At 42.3% G+C, this 23,126-nt stretch overlaps 1 protein-coding gene across 8 annotated transcripts in view; it reads right to left on the bottom strand.

Annotated features, from left to right (window-relative positions):
* STAT6 (signal transducer and activator of transcription 6) overlaps window positions 1-23,126 on the bottom strand; it is a 221,814-nt gene that overhangs the window by 112,817 nt on the left and 85,871 nt on the right. For all 8 annotated transcript variants that reach the window (XM_030196653.1, XM_030196648.1, XM_030196651.1 and 5 more), the window contains one exon: window positions 4,739-4,822. In XM_030196653.1, the coding sequence (XP_030052513.1) occupies window positions 4,739-4,822 (84 nt within the window). The remainder of the gene's footprint in view (window positions 1-4,738; window positions 4,823-23,126) is intronic.

Below are 23,126 nucleotides of genomic sequence, written 5' to 3'. Positions count from 1 at the left end.
TGGAACTTTAGGAAAATTTATAAATCTCAATGTTTTCATCCTTTGTAAATTTTCTAAAGTTTCTATTTTCCTCTGTAAGTATACATTTTCTTTTATTAAAGTTATTTGACTCTCTTTAATTTGATTTGTTTCAAGTATAATTGTTTGTTCAAAAGTTTTAGATTGTTCCAACTGTTTTTCCAAGTCTGCTATTTTAGCTTGATTTGATTGAGTAACTTTAACTATTGGAGATAGTTTCTGGGTTAAAGAATCTTCTAAACATTCCAAAGCATCCCAAATTTTTTCTAGGGTTATTTTCTCCGGTTTTTTAGGAAATAATTTCAATGTTACCTCTTCCTGAGCTCCTTTCTTAGAGCCAGTCTTGCTCTCTTGTGATTCAACTCCTGCTCCTTCGGTATTCTCAGCAGTAACCACCAGCACTGCTGCACTCGGCGTTCTGCTAGCAGAGTCTGCCCCTGCTCCCAGATCAGACATCTCCTCATCGGGTCTAGTCAATCCAGGGCTCTGGTCTGCCAGCATTGCCGGCATCGAAGGAGGACTCCGTTCCTCTGGGCTCAGAGTGATCTCTCCCTCAAGCAGGTAGGTCGGTTCTCCTCTCATCGATCCCTCCTGCAGCAAGGGTTGTTGCCCAGTCAATTCTACTCTGGGAACAGTGAAACGGTCCATCGGTCCCAATTCCTGTCTTGCAGAGGGAGCAGGGTAAGCCCTCTGTTTGCCCCGTCTCTTGGGCATGGAAATGTATTTTTTAAGGAAAAAAAAAAACAGCAAGAGGGAGTTGAGTGAGGAGCTGTTTCACACACGTCCTATTCAGACGCCATCTTGCCTGAGTCCTGATATAAACTTTTGACCCTCGAAGCCGCTCCTCTAAGTTTGTTTTCACTGTTCTTCTTATTTTATCATAGTCTCCTTTTTTAAAATTAAATGCTAATGTATTGAATTTCCTGTGTATACTTACTTCAAAGCTAATATCAAATTTAACCATATTATGATCACTGCTATCAAGCGGCCACAGCAACATTACCTCCCACACCAGATCATGCGCTCCACTAAGGACTAGGTCTAGAATTTTTCTCTCTCTCGTCGGCTCCTGTATCAGCTGCTCCATAAAGCTGTCCTTGATTTCATCAAGGAATTTTACCTCCCTAGCATGCCCTGATGTTACATTTACCCAGTCAATATCGGGGTAAATGAAATCACCCATTATTATTGTGTTGCCCAGTTTGTTTGCGTCCCTAATTTCCTTTAACTTTTCTGCATCCGTCTGTTCATCCTGACCAGGCGGGCGGTAGTACACTCCTATCACTATCCTTTTCCCCTTTACACATGGAATTTCAATCCATAGGAATTACAAGATGTGTTTTGATTCCTGCAGAATTTTCAATCTATTTGATTCAAGGCTCTCCTTAACATACAGTGCTACACCTCCACGAATTCGAACCACCTTACCACTACGATATAATTTGTACCCAGTTATGACAGTGTCCCACTAGTTACCCTCCTTCCACCAGGTCTCAGAGATGCTTATTATATCTAATTTTTCATTTAGTGCAATATATTTACCCATCTTATTTTTAAAGGCTTCTGGCATTCGCATATAGACATTTCAAACTAAGTTGTTTGTTCTTATTTATATCATGCTTAGTACTTGACAGTATTAATTTGCAATCTTTTGTTTGATTTTTATTTAAGGACACCTGATCTACTACGGTCTCTTTTGCAACCTCACTATCAGGATACCCTATCTTCCATGTTTTGGTGATATCTTTGAAAGATATCTTATAGCGAAGCATGCGCTTTTGAGCGACTGTCAGCCTTCCTCCCGTTTCTAGTTTAAAAGCTGCTCTATCTCCTTTTTAAATGCCGATGCCAGCAGCCTGGTCCCACCCTGGTTAAGGTGGAGCCCATCCTTCCCCAGAATGTTGCCCAGTTCCTAACAAATCTAAAGCCCTCCTCCCTGCACCATCCTCTCATCCATGCACTGAGACTCTGCCTGTCTCTTGGACCCCCTGCGTGTGGAACGGGTAGCACTTCAGAAAATGCTACCCTAGAGGTTCTGGATTTGACCTTTCTACTTAACAGCCTAAATTTTTCTTCCAGAACCTCTCTCCCACATTTTCCTATGTCACTGTTACCCATATGTACCAAGACAGCCGGCTCCTCCCCAGCACTATCTAAAATCCTATCTAGGTGACGCGTGAGGTCTGCCACCTTCGCACCAGGCAGGCAAGTAACCAGGCGATCCTCACGTTCACCAGCCACCCAGCTAGCTATATACCTAATGATCGAATCACCAACTACAACAGCTGTCCTAACCCTTCCCTCCTGGGCAGCACTTGGAGACATATCCTCACTGCGAGAGAATAGTACATCCCCTGGTGGGCCGGTCCTGGCTACAGGAGTACTTCCTACTTCACCAGGGTGATGCTCTCCTTCTAGACCGCCCTCCTCCAAGTTAGCACAGGGGCTGGAGGTGGGACTTCTCTACAACATCCCTGTAGGTCTCCTCTATGTACCTCTGTGTCTCTCTCAGCTCCACCAAGTCTGCTACTCTAGCCTCAAAAGAATGGACACGTTCTCTGAGAGCTAGGAGCTCTTTGCATCGGGCACACACATATGACATCTCACCAACTGGGAGATAATCATACATGCGACACTCAATGCAAAAGACTGGATAGCACTCCTCTCGCTGCTGGACTGTTGACTCCATCTTAGTATTGTTGAGTTTTCCAATAATTTAAAACTTGCTAAAGTATTAAGGATATTAGCCTAATATAAACCTATCTCTAGGACTGTGTTAAGCCATTTTTCTACACAGCTTAGGAAGTAGAAATCCAAGGGAGACGTATGTGTTAGGCGGGGAGAGCCTGATAGGGGAGAGGGATCTTGGGGTGATAGTATCTGAAGACCTGAAGGCGACGAATCAGTGTGACAAGGCGGTGGCCGTAGCTAGAAGGTTGCTAGGCTGTATAGAGAGAGGTGTGACCAGCAGAAGAAAAGAGGTTTTAATACCCCTGTATAAGACGTTGGTGAGGCCCCACCTGGAGTATTGTGTTCAGTTTTGGAGGCCGTATCTTGCTAAGGATGATTTAAAAAAATGGAAGCGGTGCAAAGAAAAGCTACGAGAATGGTATGGGACTTGCGTTACAAGACGTATGAGGAAAGACTTGTTGACCTGAACACGTATACCCTGGAGGAAAGGAGAAACAGGGGTGATGTGATACAGACGTTCAAATATTTGAAATGTATTAATCCGCAAACGAACCTTTTCCGGAGAAGGGACGGCGGTAGAACTAGAGGGCATGAAATGAGATTGAAGGGGGGCAGACTCTAGAAAAATGTCAGGAAGTATTTTTTCTCGGAGAGAGTGGTGGATGCTTGGAATGCCCTCCCGCGGGAGGTGGTGGAGATGAAAATGGTAACGGAATTCAAACATGTGTGGGATAAACATAAATGAATCCTGCTCGGAAGGAAGGGATCCCCAGAAGCTTAGCCGAGATTGGGAGGCAGAACTGGTGGTGGGAGGCAGGGCTGGTGGTTGGGAGGTGGGGCTAGAGCTGGGCAGACTTATACGGTCTATGCCCTGACAATGGCAGATACAAATCAAGGTAAGGTATACACAAAAAGTAGCACACGTGAAATTATCTTGTTGGGCAGACTGGATGGACCGTGCAGGTCTTTTTCTGCCATCATCTACTATGTTACTGTGTTAGTTTATACAGTATATTGTGTGATTTATTTAGTGTTCCCTTCTTAGATGGTAATGAAATGTATTTAAAACTCTGTAAGAGCACTCCTTGCTTGTTACCCTAATTACAATATAAATGAATAGTCGTCCTAGGGGTGGGCGGGAAGACTAAACTAGATCCTGCAGTGCCTGCTAGAGGCTATTAATGCTGTGGTACAAAGTTCAAGTTTTAAAACTAAGGGGAAAAGACTGGAGATTAGTTGATAAAATTTGAGTGGAGGAGTAGCCTAGTGGTTAGTGTAGTGGACTTTGATCCTGGGGAACTGAGTTCAATTCCCACTGCAGCTCCTTGTGACTCTGGGCAAGTCACTTAACCCTCCATTGCCCCTGGTACAAAATAAGTACCTGAATATATGTAAACCGCTTTGAATGTAGTTGCAAAAAACCTCAGAAAGGCGGTATATCAAGTCCCATTTCCCTTTTCCTCCCTTTTTTATATTTTTATTCTATCACTAACCTACAATTCCTCCTTTAAACCCCAATCTTTAAGTTCCCAAAGCGCAAAGCAAAATATGTCTCAGCTCTATCTCCATCTGCTGATTGACTGACACAACTATACCTCAGGTTCTGGAACAGTGGGAAGCTACGTAATAGAAACATGTTTTTTTTCTGATAGATGTGCGTGCATAATGATTTTCTTTTTTTAGTACAAATAACTTGAACACATGCAACCCTCTGGCACTTCAGTGTTGCTGCCATGAAGTTTCAAAGTGGTTCTGACTTTTTGACATTCCCCTTCCTGGTGCATTCTGGGCCTGAGGTGGAAATATAATCATGCGCCAAGATGCAAGCTCAAAAGTAAAGGTGTGCCCAGCAAGCCTCCCGTCGAATGAGTGGGTCTCATGGCAGCTCTGTCCCATCCATTCAGAAGGCTTCAAAGGTGTCGCATTGCTGGAGCACAGCGAAGAGTACTCCTGGGTGTCAATCTCCCAGCAGCACTGATATCACTAGGAAAAACATTTGAATAGTTTAAGAAGAAAAAAAGGATATTACCTGTTTCAAGATCACTGCCTTCTCTCCCTCCAGGATGGACCTGAAGACTTCCACCATTTTCAGGGGATTCCTCCTGCACAGGGCCTGCAGTACAAGTCAAACATTCAGCAAAGTGTGTATTTGTGAAACTGACAATCATTCTTTGCTTTGGAGGGATGTGTGAGCTCACATTCATAGGTTTGAACATGGAGGGGGGGAGGAGGGAGTTTTTGAAAAGGTTTTGCACAAATACACATTTGTCCATTTACAACATGAGTGTGAAACTATGTACATATGTAGAGGTAGAAGGAGGAAAAGGAGTTCTCTTGGGGATGGTGAGTGGGGAAGAGGGCAGGGCAGCTAAAGTCCAGAGAGATCTGATTTTCAAAATCTCCATGCATGCTCATCCCCACAGAACAGATCCACACAAAGGGCAGGTCCAATTTTCAAAGGGAGTTTCCCTTTGAAAATTAGCTTGAAGGCTTGCAAGATTTACAGGCATTTTGAAAACTGTATCCTATGTCACCCAGTGAGCAAAGGAAGGGACATCAAGGTAGCAAGTCCATAGTGCTGTGCTCTAATTCCTGTGCCACCCTGCAAATCTCCCCTCACAGTAATCCTCCTATTAAACGTGCTGAATATCTAGGTGCAAAACACAAACACAATTTCCCTTTGAAGTTGCCTAAGGTAAAAATTACCCCAGAGAAGTGCACCTGCTTTCTCTTCATATGTATTTCTGCACAAAATACATAATTCTATGTAGTGTAGCATTCCCCACCCTACTCTCACACCTTGGAATGCCTTTAATAATAATAATAAAACTTTATTTATAGCCCGCTATACCTCAACAATCTAAGCGGGGAACATAGAATACATACATAATAAAATCCAATTTCACAAAAATAATTAATTACAAAAAAACAGACATAATAACTAATACAAACTTACACAGGGCTGTGAAAAAAAAAACTTACCATTAATCCCTATTAAAATGAAACTTTACCATTCATCTGAAAATCCATATGCACAACTAAACATTTGGGTCTTTAAATCCTTCTTAAAATGAGTAATTTCTTGCACACAACTAAGTTCCATAGGCAATGCATTCCACAACTTGGAGCTTTTAACATAGAATATAGAAGACCTATATTATTCTAGGTAAATGTGCTTAAGAGAGGGAACTTCAAACAATTGTTGTTGGAAGGATCTGAGAGAGTGTGATGGTTGTTAATGTCATAGAGTGGCGCTGGGTGTTGGGGAAAGATAACCGTTTAATATCTTCAAAAAATTAACAACAAGATCTTAAACTCAATCCGGAATTTTACAGGCAACCAATGAAGGGATTTTAAGACAGGAGTCACATGATCAAAACGTGATCCTCCTCTGATTACTCTTGCTATGGAATTTTGGGCAATTTGTAGAGCTCTCAGGGAACTACCTATAATTCCTATTAATAGGCCATTACAGTAGTCTAATAGAGGACAAACTACTGATTGTACTATTTTCTGAAAATTATCTGATATGACAAGGGGTCTACTGAATCTTACAATCTTAAGTTTATAAAAAAAACTTTTGAAATCACATTCTGCACTTGTTTCTTCATAGATAATGTGGTATCCAGTTGGACATCTAAATTCCTGATCTCATCCAATACTGGAATTTCAATAGAATTTATACTAAATGTTTTGGGACTGTTCAATTGTACCAGATAACAGAAGTATTTGAGTTTTCGAGATATTCAGTTTTAAACGGCTACCTTCCATGGATTGAGCGATCTTCTCAAAAATAATCTTAATTTAGAAAAATAATCTTCAAAAGAAACTTCAATAAGTAATACAAACTGAGTATCATCAGCATACAGTTTATATTGAACATCAAGGCATCGTAACAACATGCATAAAGGTATTTTAAAAAGATTGAAAAGTACTGGAGACAGACAAGATCCTTGAGGAATACCTGTCGAACAAACTACTAATTCAGATTTTTCTGAATCACTGAATAAACAGAATTTTCTATCTACTACTAATCATTTCTATAGCACTATTAGATGTACGCAGTGCTGTACACTTGAGCATGAAGAGATAGTCCCTGCTTGACAGAGTTTACAATCTAATTAGGACAATCAGGACAAATAAGAGATAAGGGAATTACTAAGGTGGGGATGATAAAATAAGGGTGCTGAACAAGTAAGGGTTAGGAGTTAAAAGCAGCATCAAAAAGGTGGGCTTTTAGCCTAGATTTGAAGGCGGCCAGAGATGGAGCTTGACGTACTGGCTCAGGAAATTTATACCAGACATATGGTGCAGCAAGATAAAAGGAACGGAGTCTGGAGTTAGCAGTGGAGGAGAAGGGTGCAGATAAGCGAGATTTACCCAGTGAACGGAGTTCACGGGGAGGAATGTAGGGAGAGATGAGAGTGGAGAGGTACTGAGGAGCTGCAGAGTGAATGCACTTATAGGTCAATAAGAGAAGTTTGAACTGTATGCGGAAACGGATAGGGAGCCAGTGAAGTGACTTGAGGAGAGGGCTAATATGAGCATAGCGATACTGGCGGAATATAAGTCATGTGGCAGAATTTTGAACAGATTGAAGAGGAGAGAGATGGCTAAGTGGGAGATCTGTGAGAAGCAAGTTGCAATAGTCTAAGCGAGAGGTGATCTGCTGAGTATGTTCAGAGAAGGAGCGAGAGGAGTCGAAGATGATCCCAAGGTTACGAGGAGGGAAGAGGAGAGGTTGGTTTAGGGTGAAAGATAAGAAGCTCAGTCTTGGTCATGTTTAGTTTCAGATGGCGGTGAGACATCCAGGCAGCAATGTCAGACAGGCAGGCTGATAACTTTGGCCTGAATTCCTGCTGAGATTTCTGGTGTGGAGAAGTAGATCTGGGAGTCATCAGTGTAAAGGTGGTACTGAAAATCATGGGGTGAGATCAGAGTACCAAGAGAAGAAGTATAGATGGAGAAAAGAAGAGGTCACAGGACAGATCCCTAAGGTACACCAACTGACAGTGGGACAGATGTGGAGGAGGATCCACCAGAGTATACACTAAAGGTACGCTGGGAGAGATAAGAAGAAAACCAGGAAAGAACAGAGCCCTGAAATCCAAGTGAGGACAGCGTATCAAGGAGTAGGCTGTGATCAGCAGTGTCAAAAGCAGCAGATAGATCGAGAAGGATGAGGATAGAATACAGGCCTTTGGATCTGGTCAGGAACAGGTCACTGAACACTTTAGCAAGTATTGTTTCAGTGGAATGAAGGGGGCGAAATCCAGATTGAAGTGGATCAAGAATAGCTTGAGAGGAAAGAAAGTCAAGACAACGGCGGTGAACAGCACGTTCAAGTATCTTGGATAGGAAAGGGAGGAGGGAGATGGGGCGATAGTTGGAAGGACAGGTAGGGTCCAATAAAGGTTTTTTTTAAGTAGTGGTGTGACTACAGCATGTTTGAAGGCATCAGGAACAGTCGCAGTGGAAAGTGAAAGAATGAGAATATGACAGATAAAAGGGATGACAGTAGGAGAGATAGTGTTAAGTAGATGGGTGGGAATAGGATAGGAGGAACAGGTAGTTAGTTTCGAGGAGGAAAGAAGATGTGTAGTTTCCTCTTCAGTGATTTCAGAAAAAGAAGGGAAAGGGAAATGGGACTTGATATACCGCCTTTCTGAGGTTTTTGCAACTACATTCAAAGCGGTTTACATATATTCAGGTACTTATTTTGTACCAGGGGCAATGGAGGGTTAAGTGACTTGCCCAGAGTCACAAGGAGCTGCAGTGGGAATCGAACTCAGTTCCCCAGGATCAAAGTCCACTGCACTAACCACTAGCAGGGTTGGAGGGTTGAGAGAATGGACTAAGGGATGGAGAGGTGGAGGTGACCTGGTTGAGAATTCAAGTTTAACCTTGTGAACCTCATCATGAAAGTACTCAGCCAGAGTCTGAGGAGAAAGTAAAGAGGAAGCTGGAGGTGAAGGCACTTTGAGGAGAGAGTTCAGTGTGGCAAAGAGACATCGAGGGTTTGAGCCAAGAGAATTTGTCAACTTGATGTAATAATCTTGTTTGGCAAGTAAAAGAGCAGACTTGAAGGAGGTCAGCAAGAATTTGAAATGTATGAAGTCAGTATGGGCACAGGATTTCAACCAAAGGCGTTCGACAGAGCGGGCACAGGAACGTAGGCAGCGGATTCTACAGGTCAGCCAGGGCTGGGGTTTGGTATGCTTTACAGGACAGGGATTGGGAGGAGCAAGAGTATCCACAGCACAGGAGAGAATAGTATTATAGTTAGAGACAGTCTCATTGACAGACTTGGATAACATAGTGGTAGAGAAGAGATTTTGAAACACTGGAGGACAGAGAGAGAGCTGGGCACCTCTCAGCCAAGGAAAGGCTTACCAGGGGTTAGGCCAAAGCCAGCATTCCTCCCCAAGGGTCACCTGACCTGATAAAAAGGAGCGGAAGCAATGTAATACAGAACCGGCTAATCCTATAGATTGAAGCCAGTTCAGTAAGGTGTCATGATCAATAGTACTGAAAGCTGCAGCTGCATAGATGACTAATGTTACAAGAAGATACTTCATTCCTTTATCAAAGCCAGCCTTAACACCATCTAAAAGAGAAATTAAGTGTCTGTGTCGTGATTTTTTCGAAAACCAAATTGGTGCTGATCCAAAATTCCCTGTTCTTGCAAGAAATCGTCTAGTTGCTGATATACAGCACGCTCTATTATTATAGCAAAAAAAGGTAGCGAAGAGTTGGGACAAAAATTATCAGTGTTCATCCAATCTAACTTTTGATTTTTAAGTAAAGTTTTCACAGCTGCAACTTTCAATGCAGATAGCAAGACTCCTTCAGCTAGTGATGCATTAACTATTTTGGTACAGAATGATAAGAACGACTGTTAAGGGTTTTACTATAGATGGATGAACATTTGCAGACTGAGTTATTTACAAGAGTCAGAATCTTTTCTAATTCAGCCTCAGATAGGACTGAAAATTCAGAACAAAAATGAACGTCATTTGTGGGTTTATATATTTCAACTGGAAGAGAGGTGTTCTCAAATTGGGAAAACATCAACTCTAGAACAAAAACCATTAGCAAAATCTTGAGGAGATATCATTTGTTTTCGTGTATGTCCTATTGTTAATTTTTTGACTACTGCAAAAAGTTCTTTTGCTGATGAAGGGGCTTCCTCTATTTTTTTATTGAAATACTAGTGAAAAAGGCCCATTTCGGAGTGAAATGAAACGGGCGCTAGCAAGGTTTTCCTCGTAGTGTGTATGTTTGCGAGAGTGTGTGTGGGCGAGTGTGTGTGGAAAGAATACTTGTACAGACTATCCTGTCTGTAAATGAAACACAGACTCCTAAGGTTGGGAGTGGAGCCGTCACTGAATCAGTCACAGCAGCAGCGAATATACAATGTTGTGGTCTCGAGAGCGGCCCCCAAACAGTGCCCTCTAGGTCCTAGTGCCTGCCTGAGCTAACATACAGAACACAGCACCTGCAGTCCTCCCTGCATTCACCTCTCCCTGGCAGAGAATGAAACCTGAGCTGTGCCTTTTTCCTTGAAGCACTGGGCTGGACAGCTTGTTGAAAAAGCTTTACTCTTGGCAGAGGGCATGAATGTGGGAACTTGCTAGCAGTTCTCTTAATTACTTCTAAAGCTGTGTTATTTGTTGGGGTGGGGGAGGAGAAAGTCGGTGAACCTGGCGATCTGGATTGTGTGCTGTTGCTGGTAAGAATGTGCCTCCGTGTTGTTTTTTTGTTTTATGACCTTGCCGATTTCAGCACCTCCAGTCCTCCCTGCATTCAAGCAGTGGCAGCTCATTGTGAGGCAGGGGGAGGAGTAGGGAAATACACTGGCGTGTTTCCCTACTCCTTACTCCTGCCTGTGATTCATGAAACCGGATATCTATACCACCATGCAAAATGAAGTGAGGCTTCATTAGAAAGTTGGTGGTGCCTTTTTTATATATAGATACTGCCCTTCAATGGCAGATGGGTGTAAGTCCATTCTGGCTGATTTGTGGGAAAATGGAAAAACCAGGTTCTTCTTGCTTTCTCTGAAATGAACTTATTGCCTTTTGCCTCTGAAATATTGGGGATCCTGAAGGGGCTATGCAGAAGTCCAGTATACTTACACTATGATAGGACATACTTACTAGATTACAGACATTTATTTTTGAGCATACGTGGACTTGCTTCCTTCTGCCACTGCAGGGCAGTATAGAGCAAATAATTTTCAGACAGCTTTTACCACACCTACCAAGCCTCCCACTTTAGGGGGCTCATTCTCTGTAGTTTAGCGAGGAGCTAGTTAAACTAAGAACAGACAAAACAATGGGGCCTGATGGGATACATCCAAGGGTGCTCAAAGAACTTCGGGAAGTTTTGGCTTCTCCGTTGTCTGACCTCTTCAATGCTTCCTTAAGGAGTTCGGAGTGGTCCCGGAGACCTGGAGAAGGGTGGATTTAGTCCCTCTGCACAAGAGTGGAAGTAAGGAGGAGGTTAGTCTGATCTCAATGGTGAATAAACTAATGGAAATGCTTCTGAAGTGGAGGACTGTGAGGTTTCTAGAATTAAATAGACTGCAGGACTCAAGGCAGCATGGCTTCACTAGAGGCAGGTTTTGCCAGACTAATCTGATTGATTTTTTTTGACTGGGTAACCAAACAGTTGGATATAGGAGGGGCTCTAGATGTGGATTTGGATTTTAGCAAAGCCTTTGACATGGTTCCTCATAAACGACTGATAATAAACTGAGTGCCCTCGGGATGGGTCCTAAAGTGACTAACTGGATTAAAAACTGGTTAAGTGGAAGGAGACAGAGGGTAGTGGTAAATGGAGCCTGCACAGAGGAAAAGGACATTATCAGTGGTGTACCACAGGGATCGGTCCTTGGGCCGACTCTTTTTAACATCTTTGTGAGTGATATTGCAGAAGGACTGTCTGGTAAGGTTTGTCTCTTCATGGATGATATCAAGCTCTGTATCAGGGTTGACACCCCAGAGGGTGTGGCTAGCATGCAGAGGGATCTGGCAAAACTGGAAGAATGGTCCACTGATTGGCAATTCAGATTTAATGCTAAAAAGTGCAGGGTCATGCACATAGGCTGCAAAAGCCCAAACAGTATAGTATAGAGAGTGAAGTACTTCTGTGTACAAAAGAAGAGCGTGACTTGGGGGTGATTGTGTCAGATGATCTCAAGGTGACCAAATAGGTAGAAAAGGAACAGTTAAAGCCAGAAGAATGCTTGAGTACAAAGGGAGAGAAATGGCCAGCAGAAGAAAAGAGGCGATAGTGCCCTTATATAAGTCTCTGGTGGTCCATTTTAGAATACTGTGTGCAATTCTGGAGACCACATCTACAAAAAGATATAAACAGGGTAGAGTCGGTCCAGAGAGCGGCTACAAAATTGGTCAGTGGTCTCTGTCGCAAAGTGTATGGGGATAGATTTAAGGCTCTCAATATGTACACATTAGAAGAAAGGTGGGAGAGAGGGTAGTAGTAGAGAGGGGATGTGGCATTAATGTATAGGAGGTGAGCCTCTTTCAATTAAACGAAAACTCAGGAATGAGGAGGCAAAGGATGAGGTTGAGGTTATAGGCTCAGGAGTAATCAAAGGAGGTACTTTTTCAAGGAAAGGGTAGTGGATGTGTGAAATCGCCTCCCGATGGAAGAGGTAGGGTCGAGGACTGTATCTGAATCAATAAAGCATGGGACAGGCACATGGGATCTCTTAGGGAGAGGAGATAGTGGTTGCCGTGGATGGCCAGTCTGGATGGGTCATTTGGCTCTTATTTGCCGTAATGTTTCTATGTTTCTACTCCCGCCAAGGAAGCCGACACTCCCACTGGTGGTTTAAGACACTTCTCTGAGTCAATCCAACAGTTAGTACAAAGTAATGGGGGCGCTGTGCCACTTGGTTGTACATCTGGACCTATCTGCACTTGCATGTGTCCCTTGGAGAACTGCCCTAAGACAGGTCCCCTGGCCTCCTGTTCACCACCTTCACAATGCATGTGCTCCATCTGCTTCAAGACACTGTTGCAATGCAGCTGCACCCATAAGGACCCTCCCCATTCCTGCTACATGCAGCCAGAGCCAGACAGATACACAGTACTGTACAGAGACAAACCTGAGTGTTGAAATCTTCAAGGTGAGTTAATACAATAGGGTAACTGTAGACCGGCAACTCCCAGTAAACTGGTTCAAAGCAGGTTACAAGCAAAAATAAAAAAGATAGGTTTTCAAACCTTTACGAAAAGACAGATAAGTTGGCACTATTCTAAGACTTAATAGGAAAAGAACACCAAAATTGAACATCTTGATATACATAAGTTGACTGCAAAGAGCTTTTATATTTAATTCTACGGAATGATGGAAAATAAAGCTGAGAATCCCCTGCCCAATAACAGAACAGAAAATAGATTTGCTAGATAATCAGGGCAAGAGGCTTCAAAAACCTTGTAAACCCAACAAGCCAACTTAAAAGGAACTCGGGCTTTTATAGGAAGCCAATGCGGTCCTATCAGACACAGCGTGGCATGGTCAAATCACCTCTTGTCAAATATCAGTTCTGTTGTGGTATTTTGCAAGATCTGTAATCTAGCAATACAGGACGCAGAAAAAGTTGGGGTAAAACTGAGAGCAAGATCAGTTTAAACAAACAGCGAAGAAGCAAGAACTTTGGTCACTGGCCTAAAAATCCAATCTATAAAAGAACATAGAAGATGAGATAAATGGGAAGCCCTGGAAACTCATGTCTAGTCCCTTTTTTGTTTTTTAAAAAGGGTGTTAACTTACCCCAGAAAGAAGGGCTAAAGAGCCTTCTGCAGCAGTTAATGGCCATTTTGGCCTTATTAATACCTGCAGAGAACTACATAATGCCGTAGGACAGAATTTTACCAGACCACAGCACTGCACTAATGACTTTATGGTGAGAATACTAAAAGGAAATTTCAAAAACATCAAGGAACATAAAACTTTGAAATTAAAATGATGAAATATTTTGACACCTGTCAGACAAGACTTAACAAAGATCTGGGTTTTCTATCACATTAAAAACCATAAAATGATACTGCTTTGTCACCCTCTCATCACTCATCCATCTCTCCCTGTTTCTCTCCCCCACCCCTACCTTCCCCATGAGACTGTCATTGGAATGCTTTGAAGTTTCACAGATATTTTCTGATATATGTCATCATTTGCTCATTTCTGAATTTCTGATCTGAAGAAGGGTTTTCTTTGAAAGCTAATCAAAAAATGTATTAAGTTAGTCCAATAAAAAAGTTTGATATGGAAGATATGGCAGTTGATCTTTACTACAGGCTAGACAAAGTACAAAACAAGACAGATCTGCATGCCTATCACCTCCATTATATACAAAATCTTTCTCATGCATATTCATTAGGAATATCCTAAAATCCCAATTGGCTGGTGGTCCCCCAGGACAGTTTGAGAATCACAGTTATAGACGGTTATTTAGAGGAAGTCATTACATTATGAAGGACATGTCAGAAAGCTTGCACAGCTTTTACATCTGTATATAGTTTACTTCTTATATTCCACAAACACCCATAAGAGTTCAGTGCGGATCACAAGAAGAAGAAACAGGCAAATCCTGCAAATAGTCAAATAATTACATTTAAAATAAAAAGCAGCACAATCTAACATAAAAATACAAAAAAATACCCTCACGGGAAGGCACTCACTGAAAACTACAGCACAACGTGAGGAACAGAACACAAAGCGCATCCTCTAAACTCCGTGGAAAAACAAAGACTGAAGGACTGGTGCTTGCACATTGGGTAGAAAGGCACCAGCGCATGTGGGGTGGGACACTGCTAGAAAATTCTACACCATAAACTACTCAGCGTCCACACTGGGCTCCGTCGGGATTGTATCACCCACATATGAGAATAGGAAGGCCTGCCTTGTCCTCGGAGAAATTTGTTTGATGTGTTAGTCATAGGAGGAAGTACAAAAGTGGCATTGTGACACTCAAGAGTGAAGGGGAGGATTATGTAGAAGCTGATAAGGATAAGACAAACAATTTCTATTCTGTGTTCACAGGCAAGGGCTGGAAGTTACATTGAGCCTGGATTCTCAATCTCCACCACTGCAGCCTCAAGTAACTAGCTATCCTGATTGATGTGCTCAGCATAGGTGTCATGAGGGAGCCACTGGAACTGATGATCAGGATGGAGGGGAGGCAGTAAGCATTGCTGGAAGATCCTTGGAAGCAGTAGCACTGATACAGCTACAAACGAGAGAACTGATGCCAGGAACTGAAGCTATGAGAACAACTCTGGAAGAGATAAATCAAATTTTGCCTCCTATTCTTTTAAATAAGCAGACTGATATGACCGAGACTATTTGATTATCTAACTCAGACTTGGCTACGACACTTTTTCTGTTGTTAGTAACTTGACTCCTCAAATTAAAACTTTGGAGAACAGTGTGTCACAGCACAATATGGTTTTGGAGCAGTTAAAATCTTCAGTTGATGATCTTCAAGGTACTACACAATCTGCTCCTTGGTTATAACTGTTGCAACCAACTATTATTTTGGATCTCTCTTCTGTCAGACTAAGGGCCCTGTTTACTAAGGCGCACTAGCGTTTTTAGTTTTTAGCACACGCTAATGCTAGAGACACCCATATATTCCTATGGCTGTCTCTAGCATTAGAGTGCGCTTATTTTTAGCACATGCTAAAAACGCCAGTGCACCTTAGTAAACAGGGCCCTTAAATTGGAATCTTTGGAGTATTCGATAAGAAGTGTAAATCTGAGACTGCTGAATTTTCCAGAGCAAAAATTTTCACCAGTAGATTTGTTTAAGAGATAATGGGGCTCCTTTTACAAATTGGAGCTACCGATTAGCAGCATGCTGAATGCGAAGAAGCCCATTCAATTTTCATGGGCTTCTTCACATTCAACACATGGCTAATCTGTAGTGCCGCTTTGTAAAAGGAGCCCACTGCTTGGAAGATTTGCACTTAACATCTGAAGCAATTTTATCTGATACTCAAACTTACTATCTACCAGGTTTCAAACATCATTAAAATGTGCGTTCTTTTGGTAATCGTGTGGCATTCTTGCTGGAGGGCTCTAGTATATTGTCTAGAGCTCTGGAAACATCTTATGGAACTTTTTCAACTACTGCTGATAGAGATTTGATATTGCCCCCCACACACATCTAACCTCAGCTTTAAAGTCTACAAATTCAGCAAATGGCTCCAGGCTGCAGGAGTTAAAGTGTTCCAGAAGGGGCTCCAACTCTGTTGAAAACGTTCTCCAGCTTTGGAATTAAAATCCGTAATTCCCACCCGCTCAAGACGCATTAGGTATATCATGCGCACACGCCACTGTTGTAACAAAGGATACTTATATGTCAGCCACTCTGTCAGAATGACCTGCTTTGATACTATAATGGCCCTAGAGACAAAGAATGCAAATCCACGTGGCATCGAGCGTCCCAACCTAGGCTGTCCAAACAAAAGTGTAGGGTCGTAGTACCAACCTGTCTTCCACATGCGAGATACTTGAAGCAGGATTACGTTCCAAAAACTTATTTGCCTTTACAGGACCAGAACATATGTCCTAGGGTCACACCACTAGCTCCACAGGACATGATCCCCAAGGAGAAAGTCCCATATGAAATGCCCTTCGAGGGGATATGTATAAACGAAGGACAAATTTGTATTGTAATTCCCAATGCAATGTCAATGGAGATAAACGCTGAATCAAAAGTATATGTGATTTAATGTGCGCTGCAGTGATGTTAACTTGTAAATCCTTTTGCCACAGAGATAACAATCTTGAGTAGTCCAGTTCAGGTATTGAGTCTCATATATGCCTGTGGAGAAAAGAGAGTGACACTCTCTGCTGTGCTTCTAAAGAAAAGGCAGATGAAAGTTCTTCTTGTACATCTTCTGCCAGTGACTCCCAAGGCAACGATGATACATAATGCCGCAGTTGAGCATAATGGAACTCATCAGATTGTGGCAAGGCAAACTCCACTTGGAGATCTTGGAAAGTTTTTATACACAATACCTTGCTTCTTCCATCTGCGGAAGGCGGGGTACAATTGGCCTGACACAAAAGCCACGTTATCACAAATTGCCAAATATGGAGTTACCTTTGCAGAAAAACGATGTAATCGACAAATCCACCTCCAAACTGCCCTTGCGGACTTCATAATCAATGAATGTTTTAACACACTTGGTATAGTTGCTCCAGTTGTATGTAAATAACTACTGAAGTGAGCTCCCGGGGAAAGTTGTAGCTTCAAGGTTGTATTAGAGTAATCCTAAGTAGCCCTGAACCAGTCATTAATATGCCTCATGCCACATGCAATAGTAAGGTGTCGTATTCTAAGTAACCCCAACCCCCCCGTATTCCACCGGTATACATAAGGTTGATATGGGAAAGACGAGCTCTCCTACCTTGCCAGAGAAAACACTGAACCAATGTGTTCAGCTTCCTCTCATCCCTCCATCTCAAGTACAATGGTAAGATCTGGAATACATAAAGCCATCTGGGGACAATAAACATGTTAAATAGTGCTATATGGCCTAACAATGAAATAGGTAGTGAGCGCCATGCATACAACCTCATCTTTGTCTCCCTTAATAACCACTGAATATTTTTTTAATACAGCAAGTTTAAATCTGTTGGAATTTGAACTCCCAAATATTTAATTGAGCCCTGTGCCCAGTTAATAGGAAATTGTCCTCTCCAACTTGTTTGCCTTCCCGTTAACACAGAAAGAGCAACTGATTTATTAAAATTCAACCTAAAACCAGAAAATTGCCCAAATTGTCTAATCTATGTTAATGGGGTGGATTTGTCAATATCAATAACAAATCGTCAACATGAGCCAATGTTTTGATACATTGATCTGCAAGAGAGACGCCCTCTATCCCCTCTGAAAGTGAGCGCATCCGGAGCAACGGCTCCAATGATATCACAAAGAGTAAAGGGGAGAGAGGGTATCCTTGTCTAGTGCCTCTTTCTATAGCAAATTCTTTTTCTTTAATGCCATTAATTAACACGCATTCCTGAGGGTGAGAGTAAAGAGCTTGTACCGCTTGCAAAAACCAACCTTTAATTCCCATAGCAGCCATAGTCTGAAACAAACAGTCCCATCCCACCTGGTCAAAGGCCTTTTCTGCATCCAGACTAACCACCAAGGATGGAACACCCTTATCCCTACAAGATGCCATTGCCAGTAATAGGTGTCTGACATTATGTGCAGCTTGACGTTGCCATACAAACCCCCACCTGTTCAGATCCTATCAATTTTAGTAGACACTGCACCAATCTTTCAGGCAATATTTTAGCTAACAACTTAATGTCCACATTTAGGAGTGATATTGGCCTATAGGAGTCTGCTTGCTCTGTCGGTTTGCCCGGCTTGGGTATTAAACTTAACAACATGGTATTAGCATAAATGGGAAAATTACCGTGCTCTATCACCTCCTCATAATATTCTAGAAGGGAAGCCAGAGCCGCCGGGGGCAAGATCTTAAAATACTCTCCTGTGAATCCATCAGGACCTGGGGCAGAATGAAATTTTAGCAACTTTGTCGCCTTTTGCAACTCAACTAATGAAAGGGGTGCGTTCAAGCAGTCTAGATCGGCCAAAAACAGAGTAGGTAAACCTGAGCGCTTTAAATAATCTAGCAGGTTTTGCTCTTGAGGTATCAACTCTGCTTTATATAGTGAGAAGTATTCTGTGAATATCTGCCCTATTTTCCCTCGATCACTTTTAAGCACACCACGCTTATCCCGTAAGGTAGCCACGGTCCAAGACCCTCCCCAATTCTTAATTACTCGAGCAAGCATGCGTCTTGGTCTACTACCAAACCTTTGCAATCTATATTTATAATATAAGGATGACTTGGTCTCTATTTCGTGCAGTAGAGTATTGAGAGCTACTTGAGTGGCCTTTAAATTTTCAAAAGTAGCCTTTGTGGGCCTCTGCACATGAGCATGTTTAGCCCTATGTAACTGTGTTTCTAAATGTAAAATACCTGCTGCTCTGTGCTTTTTCCTCATACTACAAAATGCAATGATGTCTCCCCGTAACACTGCCTTCGACACAGACCAAAATAATAGGGGTTGTTTTTGAGCATGTTCACTGTTATTAACCACATAATCAGCCCATCTGCTATTAATATACTTCTGAAATTGAGGGTCTGTGTACAAGTATGCCGGGTACCTCCACCCTCTCCCACCACAACTATCAACAGGCATTTCTAGGTCCACCCACACTAGAGCATGATCTGAAATTTCTTCAGAGCCAATGGTCGCTGCCAATGCCAAGGGAAACAAGGAATGTTCCATCAAAATATAATCTAAACGGGCTTGCGTTCCATGAGCCCTTGACCGGTGACTATAATCTCGTTCACCCAGATGCAATGCCCTCCATGTATCAACTAAGTTAAGAGATTTTAAAAAGACAGAGAACTCTCTGGTCCTTTGCCCTGAATAATGCAAAGAGTTCGGGTTGGAACAATCATAAACCGGATCTGAAACTAGATTGAAGTCTCCCAATACTATCAACCTTGAGTTCATGTGCTGCAAGCAACATCCAGCCAAAGCTTTAAAAAAGACTGGGTCATAGCAATTGGGACCATACAATACCACTAGTAGAAAATCTATGCCTTGCAGCCACACATGTAAAATTACGTAATTCCCCTGTGTCCCTTTTGTCACCAAAGTAACTTTGCACGATAACCCCTTTCGAAACAAAACTGCCACTCCCCCTTTCCGTCCCTGTGAGGCAGCCGAGTAAATCTCCCCTACCCAAGATCTCTGTAACATAGCATGTTCTAAATCTGTGAGGTGCGTCTCTTGCAAACAAGCGATATCTGATTTATGACGCTTTAGTGCTGACAAAATTTTGGAGCGCTTTATCGGGGACCCAATGCCCCCTACATTCCAGGATATTATTCGTGTAGGCATACGCTAAAGAAATGAACATTGTTAATGAGATAATCCCTATGCCCATTCCTATCCCCTCCAGTGAAATCTTTAAACAAATATTCAGCAACATGCTCATATGTATTCAGTGCAATTTGAACCCCTCTTGTCCAAGTTAACCATACCATCAACCCTTCTATAGCCCAAGAACCCCCCCCCCCACTTTTAGACCCTGAACAGAACCCCTCATCCTGCCCACCTTCCCTTCCCATTCCTCACCAACCCTAAACTTAACCCAATCCATCTACCCAGAAAATAAACCTGGGGACAGACACTGAGATCACACTGAGTGCTAGGGACCCCAACCTCCAAATATGACTGCTATAAACTCTGATATCATAATACTCCCAATACTAAAACAACTATATTGACATATTTGCACCTTTTCCGCACCAACAGAGGCAGTAGGGATTAACCGCATCAATCAGTCTATTGTCCAGCAATACTGTTTTTGCCTCTGCTACAGTCTTGAAAGCTTTCCATTGACCTTGAATTGAAACCCTTAATTGTGCTGGATATTGTAGCGCAAAACGAATTCCTTTATTTATGAGAGTTGAGCAGAGAGGATGGAACTGATGACGCTGCTCCTGCACCGCAGGGGAGAAATCCTGGAAAATAAATATTTTGCGCCCTTTGTGAATCAGTGAGTCTCTCCGTAATTTAAACCCTTGAAGTATTTCAACTTTACGTCTGTAATTCAATATTTTTGCCATAATTACTCTCGGTCAGTTCTGATCCTCCGTTCTGCACCCAACGTGGTGCGCCCTTTCCACCACTACCGGACCCATTGTGTCTGTGAGGGCCAATTCCTTAGCTAGCCAATCTTCCAGCTAAGTCGCTAGGTTCTGCTCAGGGATTTTTTTCTGATAAGCCCACTATAAGCAAATTGTTCCTGTGTGAGCGATTTTCAAGATCTTCCAGTTTGCTCATATGCTCCTTTAGTTGCTGGTTTAGTCTCGCTATGTCCGGGCCGTACACGAGGGAGTCATCCTCCAGTGCCGAAACCCTGGCTTCTAAATCCCCCTTGCGGGTCCCCAAACTGTCCAGCATCGTTTGAAACAAATCCAGCTTTTGATCCATCACTGCCCACTTTGGCTCCCAGGCTCTCTCTACTGTCGATGTTAGCTGCAGGAGCTGGGCGTCTGTGAAGACCGTACACGGCAAGGGAGGATCTTCCGCCATCTTGGCCTCCACATTGCCAGGTTTACTTTTTTTCTTTTTTAACAGCCTTATGCACCATCCCAGTGGGCGATTTGTTCAAATATTTGTCCATAAAGAAATAGCCCGCTACCATCCAGCGCTAAGCAATGAATATGGTGCAGCAATTAAGACGATATGGAGGCGAGGGCCCCGGAGCTGCAGCAAGACGCTGTTGTTCAGCTCATAGCATCACGTGATCCCGAGATAATATTTTAAAAAATAAGGAGAAGTTGTTTTGGGGTGTGGCCTTCCCAGACGCTTCTCGTGATACACGGAAACAGGAGTAAGCAATTTTTTCTACTCCATTCTGCTGTGATTCAGTTGGGGGTCAAATTCTAAAATTTTCATGCAAGTATATTATCTATTATCAGTCAAATAAATATGTTTTGTGGGATCCTGCACACATGACTGCTGTTTTGGAAACTAAGAGGAGCTCTGCGTCAAATTTCAACGGGGAATTGGGCAGGGGCTGATAGCGGCATTTAAATATATTGCTCTGTCTTTGCATTCTTCATATACTCCAATTCATTTTCCAGTATTATATTTTTCTGTTTCCTCCCTTATGGTACTGGAATCCCCCTCTTTTGTGGACGTCAACTGAAAATTTGCTATTGTTTTTCTTTTATTTAGTAAGGGAAAAAATTATTGTTAATTGCTTGCTTTAATTTCCTTATTTCAGCCTTACTATAGAAGTTTATATTCTTGGTTGTATTTTAATAAAACATTCAAAAAAATTTTTTTCCATGTTAGATATCCTCTGCTCCACATGGACATCTAATGATTAGAACAGTCGGATGAACCAGGTGTAACAGGACAGTGTGTTTTAAGCCTGAAAAACTGCATTTATTAATTCTTGAAGTGCATTTCTCTAGTTTGGCCAGCAGGTGGTGCATGTTATGTTTTATGCTGTTACAAAGAACTGACCTTTCCCTTCTTTTGCTAACAGATAAAGGAAATGCCTGTAGTGATGTAACCAGCTATTTTCAAATGTTGTTGTTCTGGGCTCTGATTAGCCCAGGAGTTCATTTTCATTTGGATTGTACCAGCTTTTGCCCCAGTCCTAGCCAGGAAGAAGAGAGACAGGAATCTCTTTGCCAAGGCTCTATAAACAGTTTCATTTGATAACTTGTGAACAGCTATATATCCTGATCTTCTCAGGTACTTTTTAGAAAGTAAACAAATGTTTAGTTAGTGTTATAATTGATCCATAGTTCTGTTACCTATTATTGTTTGCTGATTGCACTTCTTATGTTGCACTGCTCAATATTTTTAAGACAATAAATATGCAGTTTATTGCTTCTTTGTCTGGACTGATAAAAACTCCTGGTGGTTTGTGTGTTGGTTCTGTGAGTGCTTTCTGGGAACTGTGGAACCACTGGGAGTGTGGCCTCCACTAACCTAAAAATCACCGGGGATAATTTGAGAGTGGGAGACTCGCCCAGAGGTGGTTGGGACCCAGTCGATGGGAGGAGGGTGCTAGTGTAGAGCACAAGCGGCAGTTGAAGGCAGACCTGAGCTGTGCTGGAGAGACCCTTTAAGTAGCCACGGGGAACACCAGGGGACTCAGGTTCCAATCCCACCTCAGCTCTTTGTGATAGTTTTTTTTTTTTTTTTTTTTTTAATTGTGAGCCCTCCAGGGACACAATACCTATTGCAACTGAATGTACACCACTTCAACAGACTTCAGGCTTGCAGGTTTCTTATATTTTCAGATACAGAAGTATTTTTCTGTTGCTGAAGGGATCAAAATTTAAATAATAATAATAATAATAATCACAAAGAGTTGAAGTCAGATTTGGACCTGGGTCCTTTAGTTCTCAGCCCATTGCTGTGGCCATTAGGCTATCCCTCTGCTCTGAATGAAGGTCTATTAAAAAGTTAATTTAAAAAAAGATTTTAGTACCATGAGCATTCACAGATCCTGAAACTGTCATGGAGCTGCAATTCTGGAGAGGGCTTGAGCCCAAAGTTGAGGTGCCCAGGCTTCTGAGCCCCACACCCATGACTACGCCCCTGTTGGACATGCCAAGTACCAGGTCTAAATAACAATGTCCATCTTTTTGGACATAGATATCCCTTTCCTTTTTGAAGTCAGAGTTGGACTTTCATATTTTGGCCCCTCCCTACTCCAGCGCAAAACATGCCCCTTGCCATAAAGATGTACTGCAGTTTTAGATTTGAGTTTCTAGCTTTATAAAATCAGGTTTGGATGTTTAAATTCCGATTTT

Source organism: Microcaecilia unicolor, chromosome 3 (assembly GCF_901765095.1).
Source record: "Microcaecilia unicolor chromosome 3, aMicUni1.1, whole genome shotgun sequence".
NCBI lineage: Eukaryota > Metazoa > Chordata > Amphibia > Gymnophiona > Siphonopidae > Microcaecilia > Microcaecilia unicolor.
This window is presented reverse-complemented; position numbering and strand designations above follow the sequence as displayed.